Below are 21,651 nucleotides of genomic sequence, written 5' to 3' on the forward strand. Positions count from 1 at the left end.
CTCTGACTCCTCCCAAGATGCCACAGGCCATCACCCACGATTGCCCCAATCTCATCTGCCCTGTGCACCCTTGTTGCTGCCATTCTGAACCAAGCTCCTTGCAGTTCTCTGATGGATTGGGATAATCCCTCTGGCCTTGACTGAGATGTGGGGAAAACTGGACATCCACATGTAAAAGAGTTCTAGATGATCTGATGCCCTCTTTTGACCTTTTGACCTCCACAGGCACCTGCATGCACCTGGTACATGTATATAAACTCAGAACCACACATGTATACTGAAACTAACAAGTAAAATAAATATTTAGAAGCAGCCAATAGGTACTTGAAGAGGTACTTAGCACCACAAATCAGCAGGAAAATGCAAATCAAAACCACAATGAAGTATCACCTCCCTTACAATGGCCATTATCAAAATGACAAGAGACAAAAGGTGACTAAGGCCTGAGCAAAGGGACTCTGCCCAGTGGAGGTCTTTCTGCTTCTAAACAAATGCCAGGATCTTTCCTAAACTGTTTTCTGTCTGCTCTACATTATCTTCTTCACTTAGTTGCACCCCCACGCCCCGGCCAATACAAATCCTAATTATCCTTAAGGCATTCACTTAGCATCACTTCTGCAGGAAAACCATTCTGCCCTCAGCAAGGTCAGTGCCCTACTTCTTCCATCATCTGCTGACCACTGGCTAATTGCCTCCCTGCTGTTTCCACGAGTATGGTGTCTAGTCTGACCACCCCATAATTGCAGTGGCAGCAGCCAGCCCAACATCTGGCACACAGCTGATAGGGCTTCCTACAGACTTGCTGAGGGGGTGGATAAACCTGACACCTCTGGACTGAGGTACATAGCCATCAGCAAGATGCACTCCGCAGTGGGGAGGAAACGTGAAAACAAACAGAAACTGCAGAACAGTGCACAAGGTACAAATTTGCACAAGGACAAATTTGCCAGAAATGTGTTCCCAGAGGAAATGGTGTTTAAGTGGGACAGGGGGATGTGGGACTTCGAGCCACGCCTGCTACCAGAAGGGTGCTGGGGAAGGGGTGATCTGCCAAAGTCTCATTGAGATGAATGTATCTGACATGCTCATTGCTGGACTCCAGCATCCAACTCAATGTTTTAGCCATTTGTTAACTAAATGAATGAAGCCAGAGGTTAAAGGATGGCCTGAGATAACAGAAAGTCTTCAGTATTGGCATCTGAAAGGTTTGATGAGGACAAGGAATTTAGAGTCCTATAAAGCAGGCACTTAATGCTTTAATCCCTGGAGAACAAGTATGCTATTTACTTGTATGCTGTAAGGGCTCAGGCTGTGGTTGTTAAATTGTTTTTATTGTCACTGACAAGTGTTCACTTTGGGAACTTAAAAATATCCTTAAACAGAAAGCAAACGAATCTTTTAATGTGAGACCTCACCCTGGCAGACAGACTGTTTCTAGAACACTCACACTAATTATGGAAATTGTCAGGCACCGACAACCGGAAGTATGGAGCAGGCATTGTTTCTGGTTTTATAAAAAGAGGAAAACAAGAATGTGCCTGTAGTCACTCCAGACAGTCAGCACAGAGAGGTGAGAGGCAGGTGGCTCTAGGACAAGCTGGACCAGTTGAGATGTCACAAGCCATGCATAATGACACAAAGGTACATTTAAAGGCAGTGCAATGGCTCACCCAGTGAAAGAGCTTGCCATGCAAACCTGAGAACTTAGTTCAATCCCTAGAACTGGTTGTGGAAAGTTGTCCTTTGAGCTCCACATATTGGACCCACAGAACCTTTACCGGGTAAGATAGAGGCTGGATCCAGAGTTAGTGAGGTCAGGCGGTACATAGAAGCCCACAGCAGGATCAGCCCCCTTTTCCTAAGCTTGAGCCTCCCAGAGAAGCCAGCACTGGTTTCACAGCTGAGTGAACATGCCCCAAAGACAAATTCAAAAGCCCTTGAGTCCTGCATTGTCTAGCTCTCAGCTCCAGCTTTTAAGTTGTAAGCAGGATTTGGCAGGAGGCAATGATAAGGCTTTGAATGGCTCACTAAAGCAGTGTTGCCTGTGAGCACTCTCCTGGTGTGCTTGCTCACAAGCTGTCTTGTTGCAGGGCTCTGTTGTCAGAATGCAGGTGCTAAGAGCTGTGGACATAAGACACTGCTTAAGTACTCAGAACAGTCCTTGGCTTGTGTTAGCCATGAGATGTGGCATCCTGTCCTCCTTCCTGCATTCATCCCACAGGTAGCCAGGAGAGGCCTCTAGCCCCAGGAAGCATCTGGGCCACTCTCCTACCCTCCCCCTCACCCATCTCAGGCAGTAGGTACTGTGGAGTCAGCTTCCTTTCAGGTCTTGACCAAGGAGCTGCACAGCTACTGCTGGCTCTGGCTACATGTGCCAACAGCCAAGGCCTCCTACTGGGCTCTGAGTCTGTCTCACCCTTCCCTCTCCCCACAGCCCCTTCCACCATGGATCTGGCCACACTACTCTGCTTCTGTGCCCCTGAAGCATCCTGATCTTTTGGGTTGAAGCCTTCTAGGTTCAGTGAGCAGCCCCTTGCCTTCCTCCTCACCCTCCTCATGCATCTTCCTCACTCATGTGGTTCATTCCTGCTCTCTCTTGGTGCCAGGCTTTCTCAGTTACTATCAGAGATGCTGCTGTATCTGGAGGCCTTCTCAGTTGCCTCATCCTATCTCTAGGACATCTTCTCTCCCAGACTCCATCACCACTATCTAACCCTCACTCTTGGGGATGCTCAGAGGCCTCACCTTCTAGGAAACCTTCCTTGGGCTAACCCCACTCTATACTAACCTGGATGAACATGATTCTTTGCCAAGCCCACTCAGCAAGTATGTTGTTGAGCCGGGATTCTAATCCACTCCTTCCTGCTCCTTATATAGCAATGAAAATTGGAAGGTTCCACAATTATTTAGGAAATAAGATAAACTCAAGATTGTGGTAGAGTTAGTGAATATCTTGAAAAGATACCTCCCCAAAAATGTGTAAAATGAAAGCAGCCAGCTTCAGAACCTCATGCATGGCATGATCCTAAGAAAATAACACAACCACAACTAACTGAATATTCAGGAAAGATGCACATATGGGTTTTAAAGTAGGGAGTAAAGCCTGTACAAATGCAAAATCATCTGTCAACAGCAGTCAGTGGGCAATGGACTTGAACATCCTGTAAGGTTTGAGTTTGCTATGTGGTATTTATGTTCTAAGAAAGTGAAAGGCATCTACAACTTTTCTTCATGAATATGTAAAACACTTGAGCCATCAGGAATCGTCACCTTAGAAATTAGATTTCTAAGGATTCCTTGTGACCTGGTAACAGTGAGATGAAAGCAGCCATGGCTGTCCAGAAAGCTACACTTACCTTTCCCAGGAGCTCAGGCAAGCCCAGAAGCTGCCCAACAAACACGCCAATGCAGATGAAGATGGCTGTCACCTGGCCCAGTGAGCCTCGGATCTCCTTGGGTGCGATCTCATTGAGGTACATGGGTAGTGCACTGAGCGCAATACCTGGGGAAAAGACACAGCAGTGAGAGAGGCCCTGGCTCGCATGTGGTCACATGATGAGCACTTACAGACGCTGATGTGTCTCCTGCCAAGACCATGGGAGAGCACACGTCAGCTCACAGCCATGATAAAGATGGCTGTTATGGGGAAGAAGCAATAGGGGCCATGGCCATGAGTGTGTGTGTGGTATTTTGAATAGGCTCTAGTATTTGCACACTTGCTCCCCAGTAGGTGGTGCTCTTTGGGAAGGTTTAGGTGGTGTAGCCTTACTGGAGGAAGTACACCACTGGGGGGCAGGCATTGAGATTTCATAGCCTTGTCCTACTTCCAATTTGTCCTCTATTCTCTCTCAGCTTCCTGTCCCTGCTGCCATTCCTCATCACCATGATAGACTCTTTTTCCTTCTTGAACCATGAGCTGTGATAAACTCCTTTCATAAGTCACTGTTGGTCATGGTATTTTTTTTTTCACAGCAACAGAAAAGTAACTAATACAGTGTAGTGTTAACTTCTCTAGCTCACCAGTACAGTAAGGGTGAGAGCAGACAGGAGGGACAGGTAAGGGCGCATCCACTCTGTGTTATGAGCACGTTTGTGCTTTGTATTATGAAAGGGAACTGCATATACTCGGCATGCACACACTGCTATTTGTTCTTAATTGACCTTTTACTTAGAGAACAGAAGATGCAGTGGCCTTGTGAATATGTGACCTCTACTAAAGAGAAGGCCATTGTAAGGGGCCGTTTCCTGCATTATAATGGTGCCTGAAGACACCAAGATGTAAATTACTTCACAGGCGCTGGGTAATCTCCATTCCTTTGATCTCTGCCTATCCCGTGGCTCATTTTGGCCTGAGGAGCTAAAGCCATTCATAGGGTAACACGTCCCAGGCGGCTGGTCAGCCTTTATAAGGGATGGTTTTCTTGGTTCAATGTCTCCGCTCAGTCTCCGCTCTGGGAAGCTTATGCTCTTTCACTCTCAAGATGCATTAAAGCTTGTCTGCAGAAGGATCCGAGTGTCCTGTGTATGATTTCTTGCTGGCGAGAAATACAGAGAGCGCGCGGGACAGGCCATGATGAACAGAAAGTGCAAGGGGCCACAGGAGGGACACATGGACACTGTGAATCTCAGAGACAAGGCTGATCCCTACCAGTGGGGCAAGGCTGAACTGTGAATGACTGAATGACTGCCTTCACTTTGATTCTTTATAAAAATATGATAGCTGGAGATGGCCCAGAGAAGGTAGACAGTGGGGTGGTAGCCACCTGTATTACCAGATTGTCATCTCTCTTGATGAAATATAGCTTAAAGATTTAATTCCCAAATCTGCTCACTGGTGTTTCTAGTTGAGGGTAGCAGGAACCACTATATTCTGCATATGAGGACAGCAGAGGTATCACCATTACGGAGGTGGGAACACAAACTGAAATATATATATATATATATATATATATATATATATATATGGATTGGCAGAGTACCTGGCACACATTCAGCTGTTAATTTATGATGACTGTGGCTAAGCCAGTGGTGAAGGAGGAGGTAAGCCATATGATAAGCCTGTGTTTGGGTCTCTGATGTATCCTAGCTTACCTGGTACCATCTATCCAGGATGGTTGGTCCTCATTAAGCATCCCCACTCCTAAGCAGCCTTGTTCAGCTTCTGGCCCTATTCCCTGCTATCCATGCTCACTTGACATGTGAGACTCAGGGCTCAGTGAGTGCTCTAGGCCCATTGTGTCTTAGAAGTCTGACTTTGGTTCTTCTGTTTGTTTCAAACCTATCCTCAGAGATCATAGGCTGATTGCCACATATGCTTCCTGTTTCAGTTCAGCACCACCTCCTACAGTAGGAGGTGGAGTTGTGTCTTCTAAACATGTTCAGTCTCCATCCTCAATTACCCATGGGTCTACATTATCTGGCAATAGGGTCTTTACCAATATCATTATTTCCAGACAAGGTGATAATGGATGGTATGTTGTTAAAAACATTACTTTAAACTCATAAATTATTTCTGGAACTTTCCATATTTTTAGTAACAGAAACCATGGAGCTTCAGCTTGTAGCTGTCATGGCTTATGTCCTGGGAAACTCCTACTGTGGCCAATGGGTAACTGTGCCACAGGGAATGTAGGAAGCCCTGGGAGGGTCATGCTTGGGCTGTGTACAGTTCAATCTCCCACCAACACAAAATTCCTACTTTAAAGTCTTTGGTCTATGTGAATTTGTCTCCAATGCCATATTGAATCATATTTATTTCTATATAAAAGTAGTATGTTGATGTTTCTCCAAATCTCCCAGAAAAAAAAAATCAAAACTGTCCTAAATTTCTAATCTGATTCAAATGCTCCATAAGAAGCTGGGCAAACAGCATCTTATTAAAAATCTTTCTATTTTTAGGGCTGTCAGGATTATCACGTGGCTCTAAATTCTTTGTTTTGAAGTAGAGTCTTAGATAGATCAAGCTGGCCTTGAACTCAGTATGCAGTGGAGCTTGTCAGGGATGACCTTGAACTTCTGCTCCTCCTGCTTCCATCTCCTATGTGGCTTGTGCAACCCCACCTGGTTTTATTTGGTGCTGGGCTGGGCTTCATGAATGCCAGGCAAGGAAGCACTCCACCCACTCAACTACATCCCAGCCCTGGGTTTAAATTCTTTATTATAAGCACACAGCCTACCTAGTCGAGGCCTTGTAGTATTCCTGTCTCCCCATACAACTTTCTTACCTTAAATGCCCTCACTTTGCTCTCTCTGCTCTAAGGATTTGGTGAGAATAAATGACATGAAGTCTCTGGGGCTTGGAACTGCTTCAAAAGACTGTGTTCCAGAAGTCAGGGTGTGTTTTAAAAGTTCCCCTGTTCTTCCTTTTCTTTTGCTTCTTTCTGAATAGCTCACAGAAAAGGGGTCCTAAAAGGCATTTATTTTCAGTATGTGGCTGTGAAAGAGTCATTCATCTGTGAACGTGGAAATTCGGAGAGCAAGTACAGCATGAGTCTTCGAGGCAGGCAAAGGAAGCCAAGGGAAAAGCAGCTGGTACAAAAAGAAAAACCTCCAGAGAGAGCGTGGCAGAGGCCTTGCTAGGGAGGCTGTCAGGCAGCCCTCCTCTGTCTTGTTCCAATCCTGGATCTGCCCCTTACACACTTAGAATTAAACACCCAACAACAGCACTCAGGATAAGAATATCCCCATCATGCCTGGGGTGGATGCAGGCAGGCTTGGATCCCACTAGATTGAGTACTTTACACAAAGGATAATCCTGGCATCATCCAACCAGGGCAGCCTTGCTATTTTGTCCCTCTGTGGAGCAGCAGGAGGAGACTCAGACAAGAAGGGTGCAATGCTTGTCCCCACTGCAGGCATCCCCAGTTGGATCTCTGTCTGCTCTTACCATGGGCCTTGTGTTGGTCAAAGTGATTGTGGCTAATGTACTGTACAGTATTTGCATGTTAAGGCCTCCTCCTCCTCCTGCTGTACTCTGGAGCCTGTGGAATTACATGAGAAGAAACCCCAGACACTCTATTGGGTGAGACCCCTCTCTTCATGAATGCTATCTCAAATTGAGCAAGAGAACCCAAACTGAGCTGACAACATTAAGAGTATACAACACAGGCAGGTGGGATGGCTCATCAGGTAAAGGTGATTGCCACCAAGCCTGAGTGATGACTTGAGTTCGAGTCCTGGAAGCTACATGGTGGAGATTGAAAATCTTATCCTGCAAGGCATCCTCTATGTCTTCCACATATACACAGTGGCAAATCAATAAAAGTACTTTTAAATCATTGAGAGTGTAAAACACTTAGAGCTAAGTGGTCACGCCTAGGCTTAGAACCTTTTCTCTACAGATCTGCAGGTTTGGGGGGTGGAGGGAGGCCATTTGTTTTGACAACCATTTGAATCTGTAAATTTTGCTCTCTTGGCAGAATCTGGTTATTCTTCTCTGCCTAACCTGCCACACAGTCTTGCCCAAGTCATACAGGCTGTCCCTGGTTCTCCTGACCCACTCTTGAATCCACCTTGCTCTCAATACCCAAGTGCCCAAGGGGTAGCACTGTCATAAAACAATTCGTGCCCCTCCCCTCTCAGCCCTTCCTGGCTTCCTCTCATACTCGGAACAAACACTCAGTTCTGGCTGTGGGCTGCACCATCTGGTCCTGGTTCCCTTCCATTCTCAGCTCCCACTCTCCCCTCCTCACCAAGCTCCAGGCTCCTTGCCCCTCACTCTTCCTCAGAAATGCCAGTCACCTTCAACCTCAGGACCACAGCACTCTCCTCCCTACTGATAGCCTGATTCCTTGAATGTTTACTCAGTCCTCAATCTTGGTTCGTTTTGGTCTCTGCTCACATTTCTGGATCCTTTTAACTGGCTTTCACAAACAAAACAAAACAAAACAAAACATGGCTAGCCTTTGCCCTGCCTTGTTTCCTTCCTAGGATTTGTGCACAATTAGATGCCTTTTGCCCCAAAGGCAGCGTCTCCCCAACACGTAGAACATGGGGCATAATCAGTATTCTAACACTTTGTGAAAGAACAGGAGAATGAACAGTCAGAGCTCAGAATCCTTGGTAGACCTCACAGCTTACCTCCTAGAGTATGGGTTTTAAAAAGAAGACAGCAGACACAATGTAAACCAGCCGGAGTCTTGACAGTGACTCAGCTCTACCTGACCTGGTTTTCTCAGGTTGGATGCTACAACACTGTATAGGGCATTTAGTGCCCCCTGCCAGCTGCCCCACTTTCTGTGGGGTTCTAGAATCTTGGTCTCTTCCAAGTCGATCTCAGCTCCAAGCACCTCTCTCCACTCCCAACAAGCCCAGAGAGTGTTATGGCCTTCCTCCCAAGTTGGGGCTAAGTCTCACCTCCATCCACGCCCATGATGAAGCGTCCCACAATGAGCATTTCAAAGACTCCTGCCTGGAGTGAGCAGGCCATCAGCAATGCTGCACAAATTGCAAATCCATTATTAACCAGCAGTGTGTACTTCCTGGAAGGAAAAGTGGTTTGATGAGGAAGGACAATGTATTATGAGGCATGTTGCAGTCTTGCCCATCCCCCCAAACAGAGAGATCAGTAGAATGAGATTCATACGGTAGAACGAGCATGGGCTTCGGAATTAGGGTCATGGGTCGTTTCCACTCTTAGCTGTGTGACCTTGAGCCTGGCATCCACTCCCTGTCTCCCTGTTCACGATGGGGTAGATGGGGCACTGCCAACTAGAAGGCTATGGATTCCTTGTGGAAGTGTTTTATTTCATTAATTCTGAGTTTTATTTAGCATCTATCAAGATAAGGTGAAAGTCACAATGCAGGAGCCAGGCTAAGCAGAAAAACAGAAACCACTCAATATTCCAGTGGAAAGAGATGTTAGCATGGGGAGTTGAATAACTGTGTTAGAAGAGTGATTTATGTAAAAACTCCCTCAAAAGGGTGTGCCACCCTGTGGTGCTAGTGCCTTAGAGGCCCAGGAGGGGATCCCTGAAGAGCTGTCTCAGAGTGATACCGCTTGCTGGTACCATCTCTCTGATGGGCACCTTAGTCTGCTTCTCTGTATTGGATAAAAGCTGGAAACTGGAATCAGTGGCCAAGGAAAGTCAGGCAAACAGAATCAGGCTGGGAGTGTGGTGCCCAGACAATAGCTGGACAGCCAGGGTGGCATCCTACTGTTCTAGCTGGCAGACTTGACCCTCTGTTTCTCTTCCCTCCTTCCCTCACTTCCCCTCTCTCCCTCAATAAAACAATCATATTTCTTAATACTCTATAGGCACCTTAGATCTAATGAACTACAGTTTTAGATGTAAAGCTGGGTTGGAACCATCGAACAGAGCCAGACAAATTCCCCTGGCAATAATTTCTTTTACTGCTGTGTGACAGGATGGCTGTCTGTTTCAGAAATGTGTCCCTAAGCCCTCACAGCTGAGATTCATGCCTCACTTGGGGGCCTCTGTCTTTGAGGAGTGAGGAGGCTGTGTTTTCTTTTCTTCACCTGCAGAAACAACCCAGCAGCTCTCATGTATTCAAGCCTTGATGTGTGACAGGCTCTAGTCTAAGCACTGGGTATGACCTGTCTTCTGAGACAGGGGCTCTTTACATGCTTATGTCATACAAAATTAACCATGATGAGTTAGAAACTTGCTGTAAATCATGAGATTAGGAAGTTGAGGAGTTTAGGAAGCAGCCTCTCCTCACCCCTCCCCAACAACAACAACAAATCACTAAGTGAATTAAGAAACGTTGTGTTGTTTTGTAAATTATGAGAAGGGAGGCTTTTCAAAGGAGACTTAGTATTCCCTTTAGCAGTTAGATTTCTGGAGTTCCAGGACAACCTTCCATATGACTTCTGCCTCTTCTCCACATTTAAGCTAAGTTCCCTCTCTTTCTGCATCTTCCTGGACAACTTCCCGGTTACTGGCGTTTGCATCTGTGGCAATGGTACCAAGATACAACAGCATCCTGTAGCATCAGATGGTTGGAACAGCCCAAGTGTTCACTAATGGCAAACTAAGCCAAAGTCTGTTCACGTGGGTGTTGTGCTGGCATTAAATCAGAAGTGCCTTTTTATATTCTGAGGTGGGAAGAGCCCTAAGAGAGAAATAAAAAGGCCAAAGTGCAGAATTTGCTATAAACCATGCAATGATCTGTGTGGAAAAAGACATGTGACTATGTATGCGTATTAATGTTTGCATGTGTGTATGTGCATGTACGTGCATCTCTTTGTGTGTGCCTGTGTGTGTGTGTGCCTGTGTGTGTGTGTGCCTGTGTGTGTGTGTGTGCCTGTGTGTGTGTGTGTGTGTGTGTGTGTGTGTGTGTGTGTGTGTGTGTGTGTGTTAGGCATGAACCTTGGCCAAAGTGGTGTCTACAGAAAGGACTGAGGGACTGGAGGGCAAACGTGTAAAGGGAACCCTGAACTTGGTGTCAATTAGGTGCTTTAGAAATCAGAGCCACACGGATGTGTTAATTAGCCAAAATGATGTGATTTTGTTTTTTAAATCTAACTTAAACACACCTTATTATTGAAGAACAGTTATATCAGTGATACACCAAGATGGCTAAACATGATTAGAGTGTGTGTAGTGTATACAGTATGGATACACTAGATGAAGGGACAGTTTGTGTCCCAGGATAGAGTATGACAGTGTGAGACTCATTTCTCTATGAGAAAGGCAATTAATCTAAAACTTAACAACAGCTTGTTTCTGGAATTTTCTGTTTAATATTTCCCAATACAGCTGACTTCAAGTAACTGTAATCAAGGAAAGTGAGATCCTAGACAATAGAGGCTAGGGTGTGTAAACAGGACAGTGCCTGCCATTTGCCTGTTTCTTCTCCATCCTTCCTCCCTTCTCTGCCTTGCTGTAGGATTGGTATGGAAGGCCTCCCAATGGAGGGTGAAGAAGGACAGTCACAGGGCTCTGCATCTCACTCTCTCTGCTCGAATTACTGAGTGCATGCCCTCTAGGGACCCAGCTGTGGTTCCAGCAACTGTGTCCTGAAGTGTGTAACCCTGACCTTGGACTCTGGGAAGGCTGCCTCTCCATTTTAACTTTCCATCCCAGAGATGGGAGATGCTTGACTGTAAAAAGGAAAAAATAATATTTCTTGCAAGCATATTTCTCTCCTTGTAACTTACACTTATGGTTCCTGTCTTAACCTTTAAGACCTCATAGACCCAACCCTATTAGTAGAGCCTTATCAGAGAGGCTTGTCAAAGCTGATAAAAAATGTGGAAAGCTAAGGCTAGACACAACATTCTCAAACCTTGCTAAGACATCGTGCTTTCATTCCATGGACAGGGAAATAAGAAGCCTTACTAGAAATTAAACCTCAGCTCACTTGCAGATACCTCTCCATGGCATCACTACCATGACAGTGGGTGTTTGAGCTAGAGCATGTGAGAGAGAGCACTGTAAAGTAAATCTTCTGTGAGTGGCTCTAAGCCTGACAGCTCCTCAGGTTCACCAACAGTACTTACACAGTCACCTGACGAGTGAAGACAGTGATTTATGCTCAGGATGTGTAGTTAGCCAGTGACATTGTAGGTGATATGTAGAGTGCCAAGTGTGAACTAAGTGTCTCTGGTGCCCCCTGCTGATAACCTTGTCAGCCACAGTAGCTCATACAGGGATGCTGCCAAGCCAGCCTTTCAAAGCCTACATCGTGTGTGGCTGTCATAATGGTGCTACTTAACAAACCTTCACCATGGAGCAGGATCTGTCTAAAACACTGTATATTCACTGTCTAAATTGCCTTATGAGTTAGATAATTAAGTGTGTGGTGTTTTATCTGTGTTTGTGTCTGTGTGCTGCATGAATGCCTGCTGCCCACATAGGCCAGAAGAGGGCATCAGATCCTCTGGAACTGATACATAGTTGTGAGCCACCATGTGGGTATTGGGACTTGCACCCAGGTTCTGGGGAAGAACAGGAAATCTTAACCACTGAGCCCTCCCTCCAGCTTCAAGTTGGATCATCTTGAGGAAAAAGATCTGCAAGTACCTTAGTCAAGGCCACACTACTGAATGAAGGTCTAACATTCTAGTGACCATGACACAATCTGCCTGCAAAAGTAGCTGCCATCATCACTCATAGACATTTATTCTCTCTACAAACATCCATTCCTTCAGCACAGAACTGTGTGCTGAGCACCAGTCTAGATGGTGGCTGACAGGACAAAATCGGTTATTGTTAAGTTCCCAATAAGCAACATAGAACAGGTGGCATGCCAGTGTTGACCTATGCTGCCAAGACAGCTGAAGCAGAGAAGGGAATATCATTTTGCACATAGTGGACCAGGAGGATGTTCCTGGGAAGATGACATGAGAGAAAAGGTATGAAGAAGGAATGGATGGCTAGCCAGGAGCAGGCAGACAACATCATTGAGGTCAGTAGGGCTGGTGACAATGGAGGACCAAGGAGGCAGCAGCAGTAAGTGGCTAAATAGGAGTCACAGAAGTGTTCCTGAGGAGTGTGCTGGGACTCCAGGAGGTGTGAGTTCCTACCTCAGGAGAGGCAGGTAGCCACAGATAACAAAGAAAGGATTGACTTGGCCTGACTTCTAGCAAGACAGCTCGGTCATCTGAGCTGTTCACAGAGTGTGAGCAAGTGCTGCTGGTACCGTTGACCAGGCTGACATCAAGACAGGCTGTGAGAAGCAGTGAGATCCAGCATATTTTCAGGATAGCCATGCTGGGATTCACTGTTGGGCAGACAGAGGTGAAGAGCGAGGGAGAGGTCAAGCTGTCTTCTGAGGTTCTAGCCTGAACCTTTGCACTATCCCTGGTGGTGCCTTTGGTGCGCTGCAGGAATGTTAGTCACATCTGAGTCAGACAGGAAGCATTTGCAAACAGGGACGCACCCCCTCTAGCAACTTCATCATATTAAATCTTCCTTCCCAAAATAGCCCCAGCCTGACAGCCTCCTAGAGAGGATGGAAACCTTATTCGCAAATAATTCTCAAAGCTGACTCCCTGGGGCTCAGAGGCAGACTTTAATCATCGTGTTTCCATTTTCTCCCAAGGATGAACATAGCAACACAAACAAGGGGCATCAGTTTTGAGAGCAGAGTCCAAGATTTCCCGCAACTCCACCCATGGTGCCTGATTCACTGCTGGAAGCTTCTTCAATAGTGTCTGCTTTTTCCTGTGTGTCCCAGGAGGTTACTATCTCTTGGGCAGAGAGGAAAAGTGATAGGCTGGCGGGGAGGTTGGGCATCAGGTCTTTGAGAATGGTTCAGTGTGAGGAGGCTTGGACAGAATAAGGGAAGGGCGAGGGCAGCCTGAGAACCTCCTACAGGCTCAGCCTTTACAGGATCGAGATTTGTGGGTAGGAGACACAGGGCTTACTATTTTGGTTTGCATTTGCAAAGCACTGGTCAGTATGCCCTAGTGAATGGAGAAGCTGTGTGTGTGCCCTCTGCCTCCACAGGTCTTCCAGTAATTCTTAAGCCATAATAGCCTGAATGCCAAGATGGTGGTAGTTTGCTCCATCCTTTCCTGCTTCCCTGGCCTGAATTCTACTGTTCTTCACTTTTCTCTGTGTGCTTGGTAGACCTCAGTGGTTAAAAGTTACCTTAGCAAACATGTGCTTCTGCCATGCTCAGCATGGCAGAACATGTTGAAGAGCTCATGTGAACTCAAGAGTGTCAACTTCCATCACTTTCCACTGTCCATCTCTCCCTAGCCCCCTAGGCTGGGGTTTCAGGAGGCAGCCACCACTCCAATCTTTATTTGTGGGTTCTGGGAAATCTGAACTCAGGTACTTGTGCCCACATGACAGGTGCTTTCCCAAATAAGCCATCTCCCCTATCCATCACCTGGCACTTTTAAAGTAATTATTAAGAGGGGAATCCCAATGCTGGTCTATGCTGACCCTCCATGAAGAGACTGACAGGAGAAAGGCGAGGCTGAGAGATGGAGGAAAGAGACAGATCATTTGGGTTTCCTTGTGACATTCTATGAGCTGGCTGGTTCCACATTAGTTATGTGTGCCAATGAATTCCCTTTGGGGCTTAAGTCATCTTGATTTGGGCTCCATGACAGGTATTCAAAGACTTTCCTGAGTGACATGAGACACCCTGTAAATTTGTGTAAACTGCATCACATCCAGCCATCATAGCTGTTCCCTGTGGTAGGTCTGCTTATCTGTACTTCACAGAATTCTACCTTGGGAGGTCAGCTGCCTCTTCCTGAGCCTGTCACTCATCCTCAGCACTTATGGGGACTGTTAGGGCTTGCAGATGAACTTCTCAGTGTACCTGTCTAGCCCAGTGGCAATTCTGAGCCTCAGGAGTTGTGCTTTTCTTGTCCACAAACCCAAGTGTGTCCATATAGTGCCCCACCCATCCTGACAGCACCCAGACCAGTGTGCTGCATAGATAGATGTTCCTTTTTTAAAAAGATTTGTTTTATGTGTATGAATGCTCTATCTGCATGTACACCTTTATGCCAGAAGAGGGCATCAGATCTCACTAGAGATGGTTGTGAGCTACCATGAAGTTGCTGGGATGAACTCAGGTCCTTTGGAAGAGCAGCCAGTGCTCTTAACCGCTGAGCCATCTCTCCAGCCTTGGACAGATATTCTTGCACAGACTAACTGAGATCTGATCCAGGATTTCAAAGCCCATGTGGGTTTTCTTGCTTTGTTTCTTGTTTGCACCAATTTCCAGAGGCAAGAATCAGATTCAATGATATGATCAATGAGGAGAATTCTATCTTAGTTTAAAACACACGCACACACGCACACACGCACGCACGCACGCACGCACGCAAAACAACAAGAAAAACGCTGCTTCAAGCTCTTAGGACCCACCCACATCAGGAAGGGCCCTATTGTGCTAGTGGTGCTCACATCTCACATCGCTATGGGAACCATGATGGCTGACTCAAGCTGACTGCTTGGATGAGCATTTTATATTCAATATCTCCTTTAATCTCTATGCTAGCTCTCACACATGCCATTACTTTATTTTCATGCTACTGCTAACCAGGTTGGGTTAGAGAGTTCATGTAATTCATAGACACATCATGAGCCACCAGCATCGAAAAGCCCAGAGCGGAAGCTGAGCCTGTGGCCACGTCTGTGCACACACTGTCCTGCATGGTGAGGCAAAGAGGGGCCTGTGGCTACTGAAGGGGAGAGGAATGACTCCAAACAAAGGGCTGTGCTTCCACCGGAGTCTTCTAGGGTCTGAATTCTCTCAGCTGGAGGCTCCTGAGGAGGAGGAAACCGCATCCCTGGGGTCTGCCTAAGCTGATATGGTCCATCTCCAGAGACTGCTCCTTGATGTTCAAACTTTCCTGACTTCACTGCTCTCTGAACCCTGGTGCCATCTGGGAGATACCTCATCATGTGCCTATGGCTCAGCAGTCACAGACTTAACAGTGCTGTCGCCCGTGGGGGCCCTACCCAAGATGCAATTGAACTGGGGAAAGATTACGGGCCATCATGTACTGCTCCCAGCGTTAGCTCAGCCACATGTGAGCTAGCTGAGCCTACACAGCACCCTGGCCTCTCTGACCTCCCATTCCCCATCCACAGACCCATGAGAGCAGAGCAGATGAGACAAGAGAGTGTGTGAGAATGCCTGGAACAGGGAGGCGCCCTCAAAACACACCCTTCATTGCCTTAGGCAATAGCTATGCTTCCCCAGTACTGACAGTCAAGTAGTTACTGCTCTAAACCTGGCTTTGGGGACAAGGAAAGCATGAGAACTTCCCCCAGCTCACTGGGCACCATACCTTCATAGGCACCTCGTGGATGTATCCAACAAGGCCTTCAGAGAATCTTGCCGAGACATCAGTAATCTAATGAGCTCTTTGTTGGGGACATTAGGCAGGGTGGGAAGAAATGGGTGGGATCCTTCTTAGGAATGTTTCTCAAACCCCAAGGTCTGAGAGATTTTCTGGGGCTTGATGACTCCTCTCTCTAGTTTGTGTGAATGTAAAATAGAGGCTTATTGGGCAGCTACTTTGTATGGATGGCAAGGTGACCACAAACACATGGTCTCTGTTCACTGGGGTGCTTCTCATGGCATTCTCCTTCCTCTCATTTTCCCTAAAACCTGTAACACTGCCTGGGTGGAATCCATCATCCTGTACTTTGAATACATTAGATGACTTGGCCAAGGTCATCCAGCTAGTAGTGGGAGACTCATGATTCAAGTTCAGACATGAAACTTGCAGAGACTGTCATGTTCCCACTCACCTCAGCAGCCCCCCAAGAGACTATTGTTAACAGAAAGGAGACAGAAAAGAAAATGGGGTGTGGGGAGGAGCCTGATTAACCAAACTCCCCAGAGAGAAGGATTCATGTCATAGATAAGTTAGGGATGAGGCAAATGGAGTTAAGTGGATCTGATTGGAGAGGCTGGGTGTGAACTTAAACTGGTGTGTGTGTGTGTGTGTGTGTGTGTGTGTGTGTGTGTGTGTGTGTTGTACAGGGATACACTGTTGTGTGATTGCATGTGGAAGTCAGAGTTATTGTTCAGCAACCTTCCATCATTTTTGAGATAGTGTCTCCCATTGGCCTGTACATCTAATTTATTCATCTGTTTTACCAGGTCAGCTAGACTAGCTGGCTCGAAAGCTTCCAGGAACCCTCCCATCTTAGCCTCCTGTCATGCCATCCCTGGGATTACAAGGATCCACTGTGTGGATTTTGTGTGGATTCTCAGTATCTGAATTCAGGTCATAATACTTGTGAGGCAAGTGCTGTACTGACAGTCATCTCCCCAGCTCAAAACCTGGAGTTTTCCATACATAATTTACTGCAGCCTTATTGGTGATGGGGACAACTGAAGTTCCCCAAGTGCCCCTCAGTCACACAGCGGAAGACATCCTGAATAGTTGGTTGTCTTACAAGGATGATACACTGTACTTCTATGGAACAACCTCTAAGGCTTTGCTGGGTGTTCTCCAGTTCTCCAGTCCAGGACCACTCCCCTGTCTGCTCTGTTCTGGCCTTAACTAGGCACCTTAGCTTCCTGCAGCAGACTGGAGGGTGGGAAGACAGAAGAGTCAGGGCATTTCTTCCCTGTTCCCTCCACTTGGGTTCTACCCAGCCCAGGCACTCCACAGTTTCAGCCTCATTGGTCACTGTATCACCCAATCTTCCTAGACACTGGCACTCTCTTCCCTCTTCCCTTTAGGCAGTAAAGCCTTTACAGCAAAGCTGTATGGAACCCCGTTGCCTGCTGGGACACTGATAAGATGCAGAAGCCTTATAATTATCATAGAAGGGACCCCAAAGAGAAACAGTGCCCGTACTGACCTCCCAATAAACTTTCCGATGAACTTCACCAGCAGCGTCCCCACCAGGCCACCAATTGCAAATATGGACACAGTCACAGACCAGAGCAGGGTCAAGGTATCCGGGTTTATGGGATGTCCATGCCTTCTGTACCAGGTTTCATTGTAAAAGGCCTTGATATACTGGAAACAAATAAGAGGAGTTATTTCCTTCTGCTCTGCCTGTGCTGGAAGCGAATCAAAAAGCTCTTTACAGGGCACTTCCAGCATGCTTGGCACCTTGCAGAGCTTGATCTCACTGGGCTCTTCTAACAAATACGGGGAATGGCCCTTACAACATGACTTGTTTGGTGAGTGTAAAGCCTGGGAGTCAAACAGATCTGGACCTAAGTTCTGACTTTACTACTCAGTGGCATAAATTGGGAAGTGTCTTAAAAAGTGCACACTTCTAACAGAAGTACTGCCATGCAAGAGCGACGCTACATCTCAGGAAAGACAATAAGCCTGAAAGAAAGAAAACTGTTCTCTTGAATTGAATTAAAAGTCAAGTCTCTTGCTCTTCAAAAGTCACCATGGAAAAAAATTAAGAAAAGGGCCTAATGACTTAGTTGGTAATGGTGCCTGCCACCAAGCCTGAAGACTGGAGTTTGATCACCGAGATCCACATAGTAAAAGGAGAGAACTGGGTCTCTCAAATTATCTCTGATCTTCACACATGTACCATAGCATATACCCACATACAAATAGGCAAATAATTCAATTAAAATTCTTTTAAATGAAGATATGCCATAGACTGAGTTAATATATTTGTAATGCATCTGCCTACAAAGAAAATAATTCACAATATGTGAAGAACTTTAAAATATCCATTAGAAGAAAAATGAAGGGCTAGATAGATGGCTCAGCAGTTAAGAGCATTTGTTACTCTTCCACTAGACCCAGGAAAAACTAGGGTTTGACTCTCACAGACCTGAGCTGAATGCTTATGATTTTAAGCAGCTTCTTCATCTGCAGGATGGAAAGGATGACACTGACCTCTGGGGGCTGATATGAGGGGCAAATAAGAACACAAAGCAGTGTCCAGTACTGGAATGGAGCTCATACAATCACCACTTAGATAAAGATACTTCAATGACCAGATCAGCAGATATGCTTCTAGAAAATTCCACTGCACAACTTTCCTTCAGGCACTGGGATGTATGTACTCAAATGTCCACAGTGACATTATTCATAATAACCCCAAACAAGAAACATGCCAGATACTCGTGGCAGAACAGATTAACAAATTATAGAACAATCATAATGGGAAGAACTGCAGCTACAAGCGTGAATGAACTATAGCTCCGTGCACAGAGGGACTCTGACACCTTAATAGCCATCCAAGGATGAGCTCCTGTCGTTCTATCTCAAGAGCCAGTGAAGACAAGCGTACCATGACAACATGAGCGCAAAACGTTGTGACTATAGAATCCAGTCACATGACCTAGATCAGGGAAGTCATAAGTGCAGCTAGTCTGGTTCCAAGCTGGACAGCTATGGATAGAGAACAAAATACTCAGGGAGCATAGCTGGAGATCATGTATTGATATAGAGGAGCTGCACATTACCCAATGGGGCTGAATGGTGGCCCAGCTCAGGAGAAGGCTGTAGGGCAAGGCAGGGGCTGGCTGTGACTGGCTTTACTCATATGCTGTAAGTGTGCACTTGGTCCTGCAGCTCCCAGGAGGTTTGAGTGTGGGTCAGCAGCTGTGATCTGTTGCAGGGGTGGTCACTGTAGGTATAGCTTGAAGGTTCTTCCAAGGTTTATAGGATGAAGCTGGCGTGGTGAGGAAGTTTCTGCATTTGGTACTAGATGGTGAGCTGATAGGACTTCAGAATGAACCCCATAAGGAGTGCTAACTAGAGTTTAGAAACGTATAAGAATGTATAAGAATGCAAAGAAATGTTTAAGAGGCAGCGTGGGTAAAGGGAAAGAGACCAAACGCAGATCTGACCATCTTGACTCCAAGACTTGTTTGCATCTTTGAGACTTTTGTGAACTTTGGGGTGGCCTGACAAAGCTCAAGTTCCACATCTCTGGGCAGTGTTTTGGGTGCCAAGGACCTTGGCATCTGTTTTGTCACATTTGCCTCTTTGCCACTTACCTACTTGGTGACTGAATGAGTTACTTAACATCTCTGAACCTTAGGTCCTGCAACTAATGTCATTGTCCCCTCCAAGGATTTACTGTTAGGACTCACAGGAAGAAAATACAAAAGCCCAGTACTGGTCTTTAGAATCCTACAATAGAATCCAGGCAGAGGAGTGGCTGGTGGTGGAGGAATCAATATCATGTTTCTGTGTCTGTAAAATAAGGGAGGTCTAGACACATTATTTCCTAGGTCCAAGAATCTATAAATAATTCACCATTGCCTCCCAGCCTAAAAACCCAAGGGCCATGAGTCGACAATAAATTGAACTATGCAATTCCTTTCCCCCAAAGGTTGGCAGAAAATGCCGGGCAATGGAAGGCAAATTACATTGCAGCCTGGTTTGTGATATTAACACTGCTAGATTCGTCAAGACCCTGGCAAGCATTCATCTACAGCAACTTTCATGGGTGTCCTAAATATATACAGAAATAGAATACTTTGTGGGGGGTCCAGGGGGGTCCAGGGGACTAATGTGTTGCCCAAGAGAGTCAACTGCACTTGAGGGGCTTGTGAAGAGTCAGCACAAGCAAACAGCAGCAGGAGGAAATGGATATGGATGCCCTTACCAAGGCTCCTTGATATATGCACACAACATCCCACAGGGCCACCTCACATCACCTGGCTCCCCACACCAAAACAGCACATAGAAGGTACTCACTATATCTCAATGGCATCCCCTAAAAGCAGAAGTACTGTTTCTAGTCTGGGTCAGCTGTCCTACCTCTCTGATGGTAGTAGTCACTGCCCACATACTACTGAGCAAGGGCTCCCTCGAGCCATGATGACACTATGGTTTTATCCCACTGCGCAACAAACACATTTTCCCAGGGGAGCTTAATGACAAGAAAGCTATAAATCAAAAATAAAGGCTTTCCAGCTCTAGCAAGCTGAGATTCCAGGGGGTGGAGAGAGGCAAGGGAGTCCCACTTTCTAAAACACCAGAGAAGGTCCCTTCTGCCAGTCAGCAATCCTACCAGTTATGATCAAAAACCAAACCACACCCAGTGGAGACTGAATGCTCCCGATTTAACATAGCAGCATCTTCGAGACAAATTAGGAGTGACAGTCCAGATTTAGAGATGTGCAGTGCAGTGTGAAGAAAACTCCATGATGGAGACTTCCCAGTTCGTGGAAGGATGCTCGTTATACAAACACTAGTGGATGTGGATCGGGGTAAACCGCAAGAAATAGCCTATGTGCTAACATGTCGAAAAGCAGGCTTACATGAAGCCTTCCTAGGGCCTCTGGGAGGAGCCCAGGCTTTGGATTTTGGGAAGATTGAGCAGGCTGCCTTGGGCAGTTGCTTGCTCTCCCCTTCATTAGTACCATGGAGTTATTACCCTGGCATGGTCTCTAGACAAATGAGAGACATGGTCCTAACTCGTGGAGGTGATTCGTGCCAAGAGTTCTGTTGTTAAATCTCTGGCTCTTTTCCTAAATCTGTTGCTTGTACAACTGCCAAACAAGACCAGGTGAAAACAAGAAAGAGGCTGGAAAGTGGAGTGAGGGGGAGGAGATCTTGGGCTCAGAGATGCCCATTCTATCAGCCTGCCAGCCGTTTCTGGCACAGTGAGACCTTGTCTCACCAAAACAAATATCTGCAGCTAATTTGAGCATCTCTGCTTGCACTCTCTTTTGTCTAGGCTGCAGTCCTTCTTGGAGGCTCTTTTTGGGGACCTACTCCAGAGGTCATTCTACCTAGTTCTGCTGCTCTTCTTGGCTCAGTGTATGACAAGAGGGGCAGGGGCGCTGACATTACCACTCTACCTAGGTCAGCAGCAGCCCCACCTGCCCAATGATGGGAACTCATTCCAGCTCCCAGAGAGCTGCCTGTGAAGCTCAGACAGCTTACTGCAGGTGCAATGTCTCCATCCAGCCCTCTCTGGCCTCTTGAGTGCAGGCATGGGGAGACCACATGACCAAGGCATATTTCCCTCTGCAGCTCTGGCCATCACAGTCTTCCAGTAGTACTAACAAACCCAGTGCTCTGAGGAGCTACATTCTCCTACGTAACAGCAAAAGTTAAACCATATGAATCTGAGGTCATTTACCATGTGCCAGATCAGCATCTTTATCCTGTCTGCATGACCACTTGAGAGTCTAGGCCATGTTCAAAGACATCTGATTAGCATGTAAATTAGGCTCAGATCCTTCAGCCTTCTGCAAGGGGATCCAAATGCTTTTGGCAGACATGTAGATAGGTCTGATGGATAGATGATAGAA

General features: G+C 46.4%; 1 protein-coding gene across 1 annotated transcript in view; it reads right to left on the minus strand.

Moving 5' to 3' along the window:
• Slc2a9 (solute carrier family 2 member 9) overlaps positions 1–21,651 on the minus strand; it is a 114,933-nt gene that overhangs the window by 86,282 nt on the left and 7,000 nt on the right. The window contains exons 3-5 of the mRNA XM_027387033.2: positions 17,259–17,419; positions 8,356–8,480; positions 3,357–3,502 (exon numbers count right to left, since the gene is read on the minus strand). Coding sequence (XP_027242834.1) covers positions 3,357–3,502; positions 8,356–8,480; positions 17,259–17,419 — 432 coding nt within the window. The remainder of the gene's footprint in view (positions 1–3,356; positions 3,503–8,355; positions 8,481–17,258; positions 17,420–21,651) is intronic.

Source organism: Cricetulus griseus, assembly GCF_003668045.3.
Source record: "Cricetulus griseus strain 17A/GY chromosome 1 unlocalized genomic scaffold, alternate assembly CriGri-PICRH-1.0 chr1_1, whole genome shotgun sequence".
In the NCBI taxonomy this organism is placed as follows: Eukaryota; Metazoa; Chordata; class Mammalia; order Rodentia; family Cricetidae; genus Cricetulus; species Cricetulus griseus.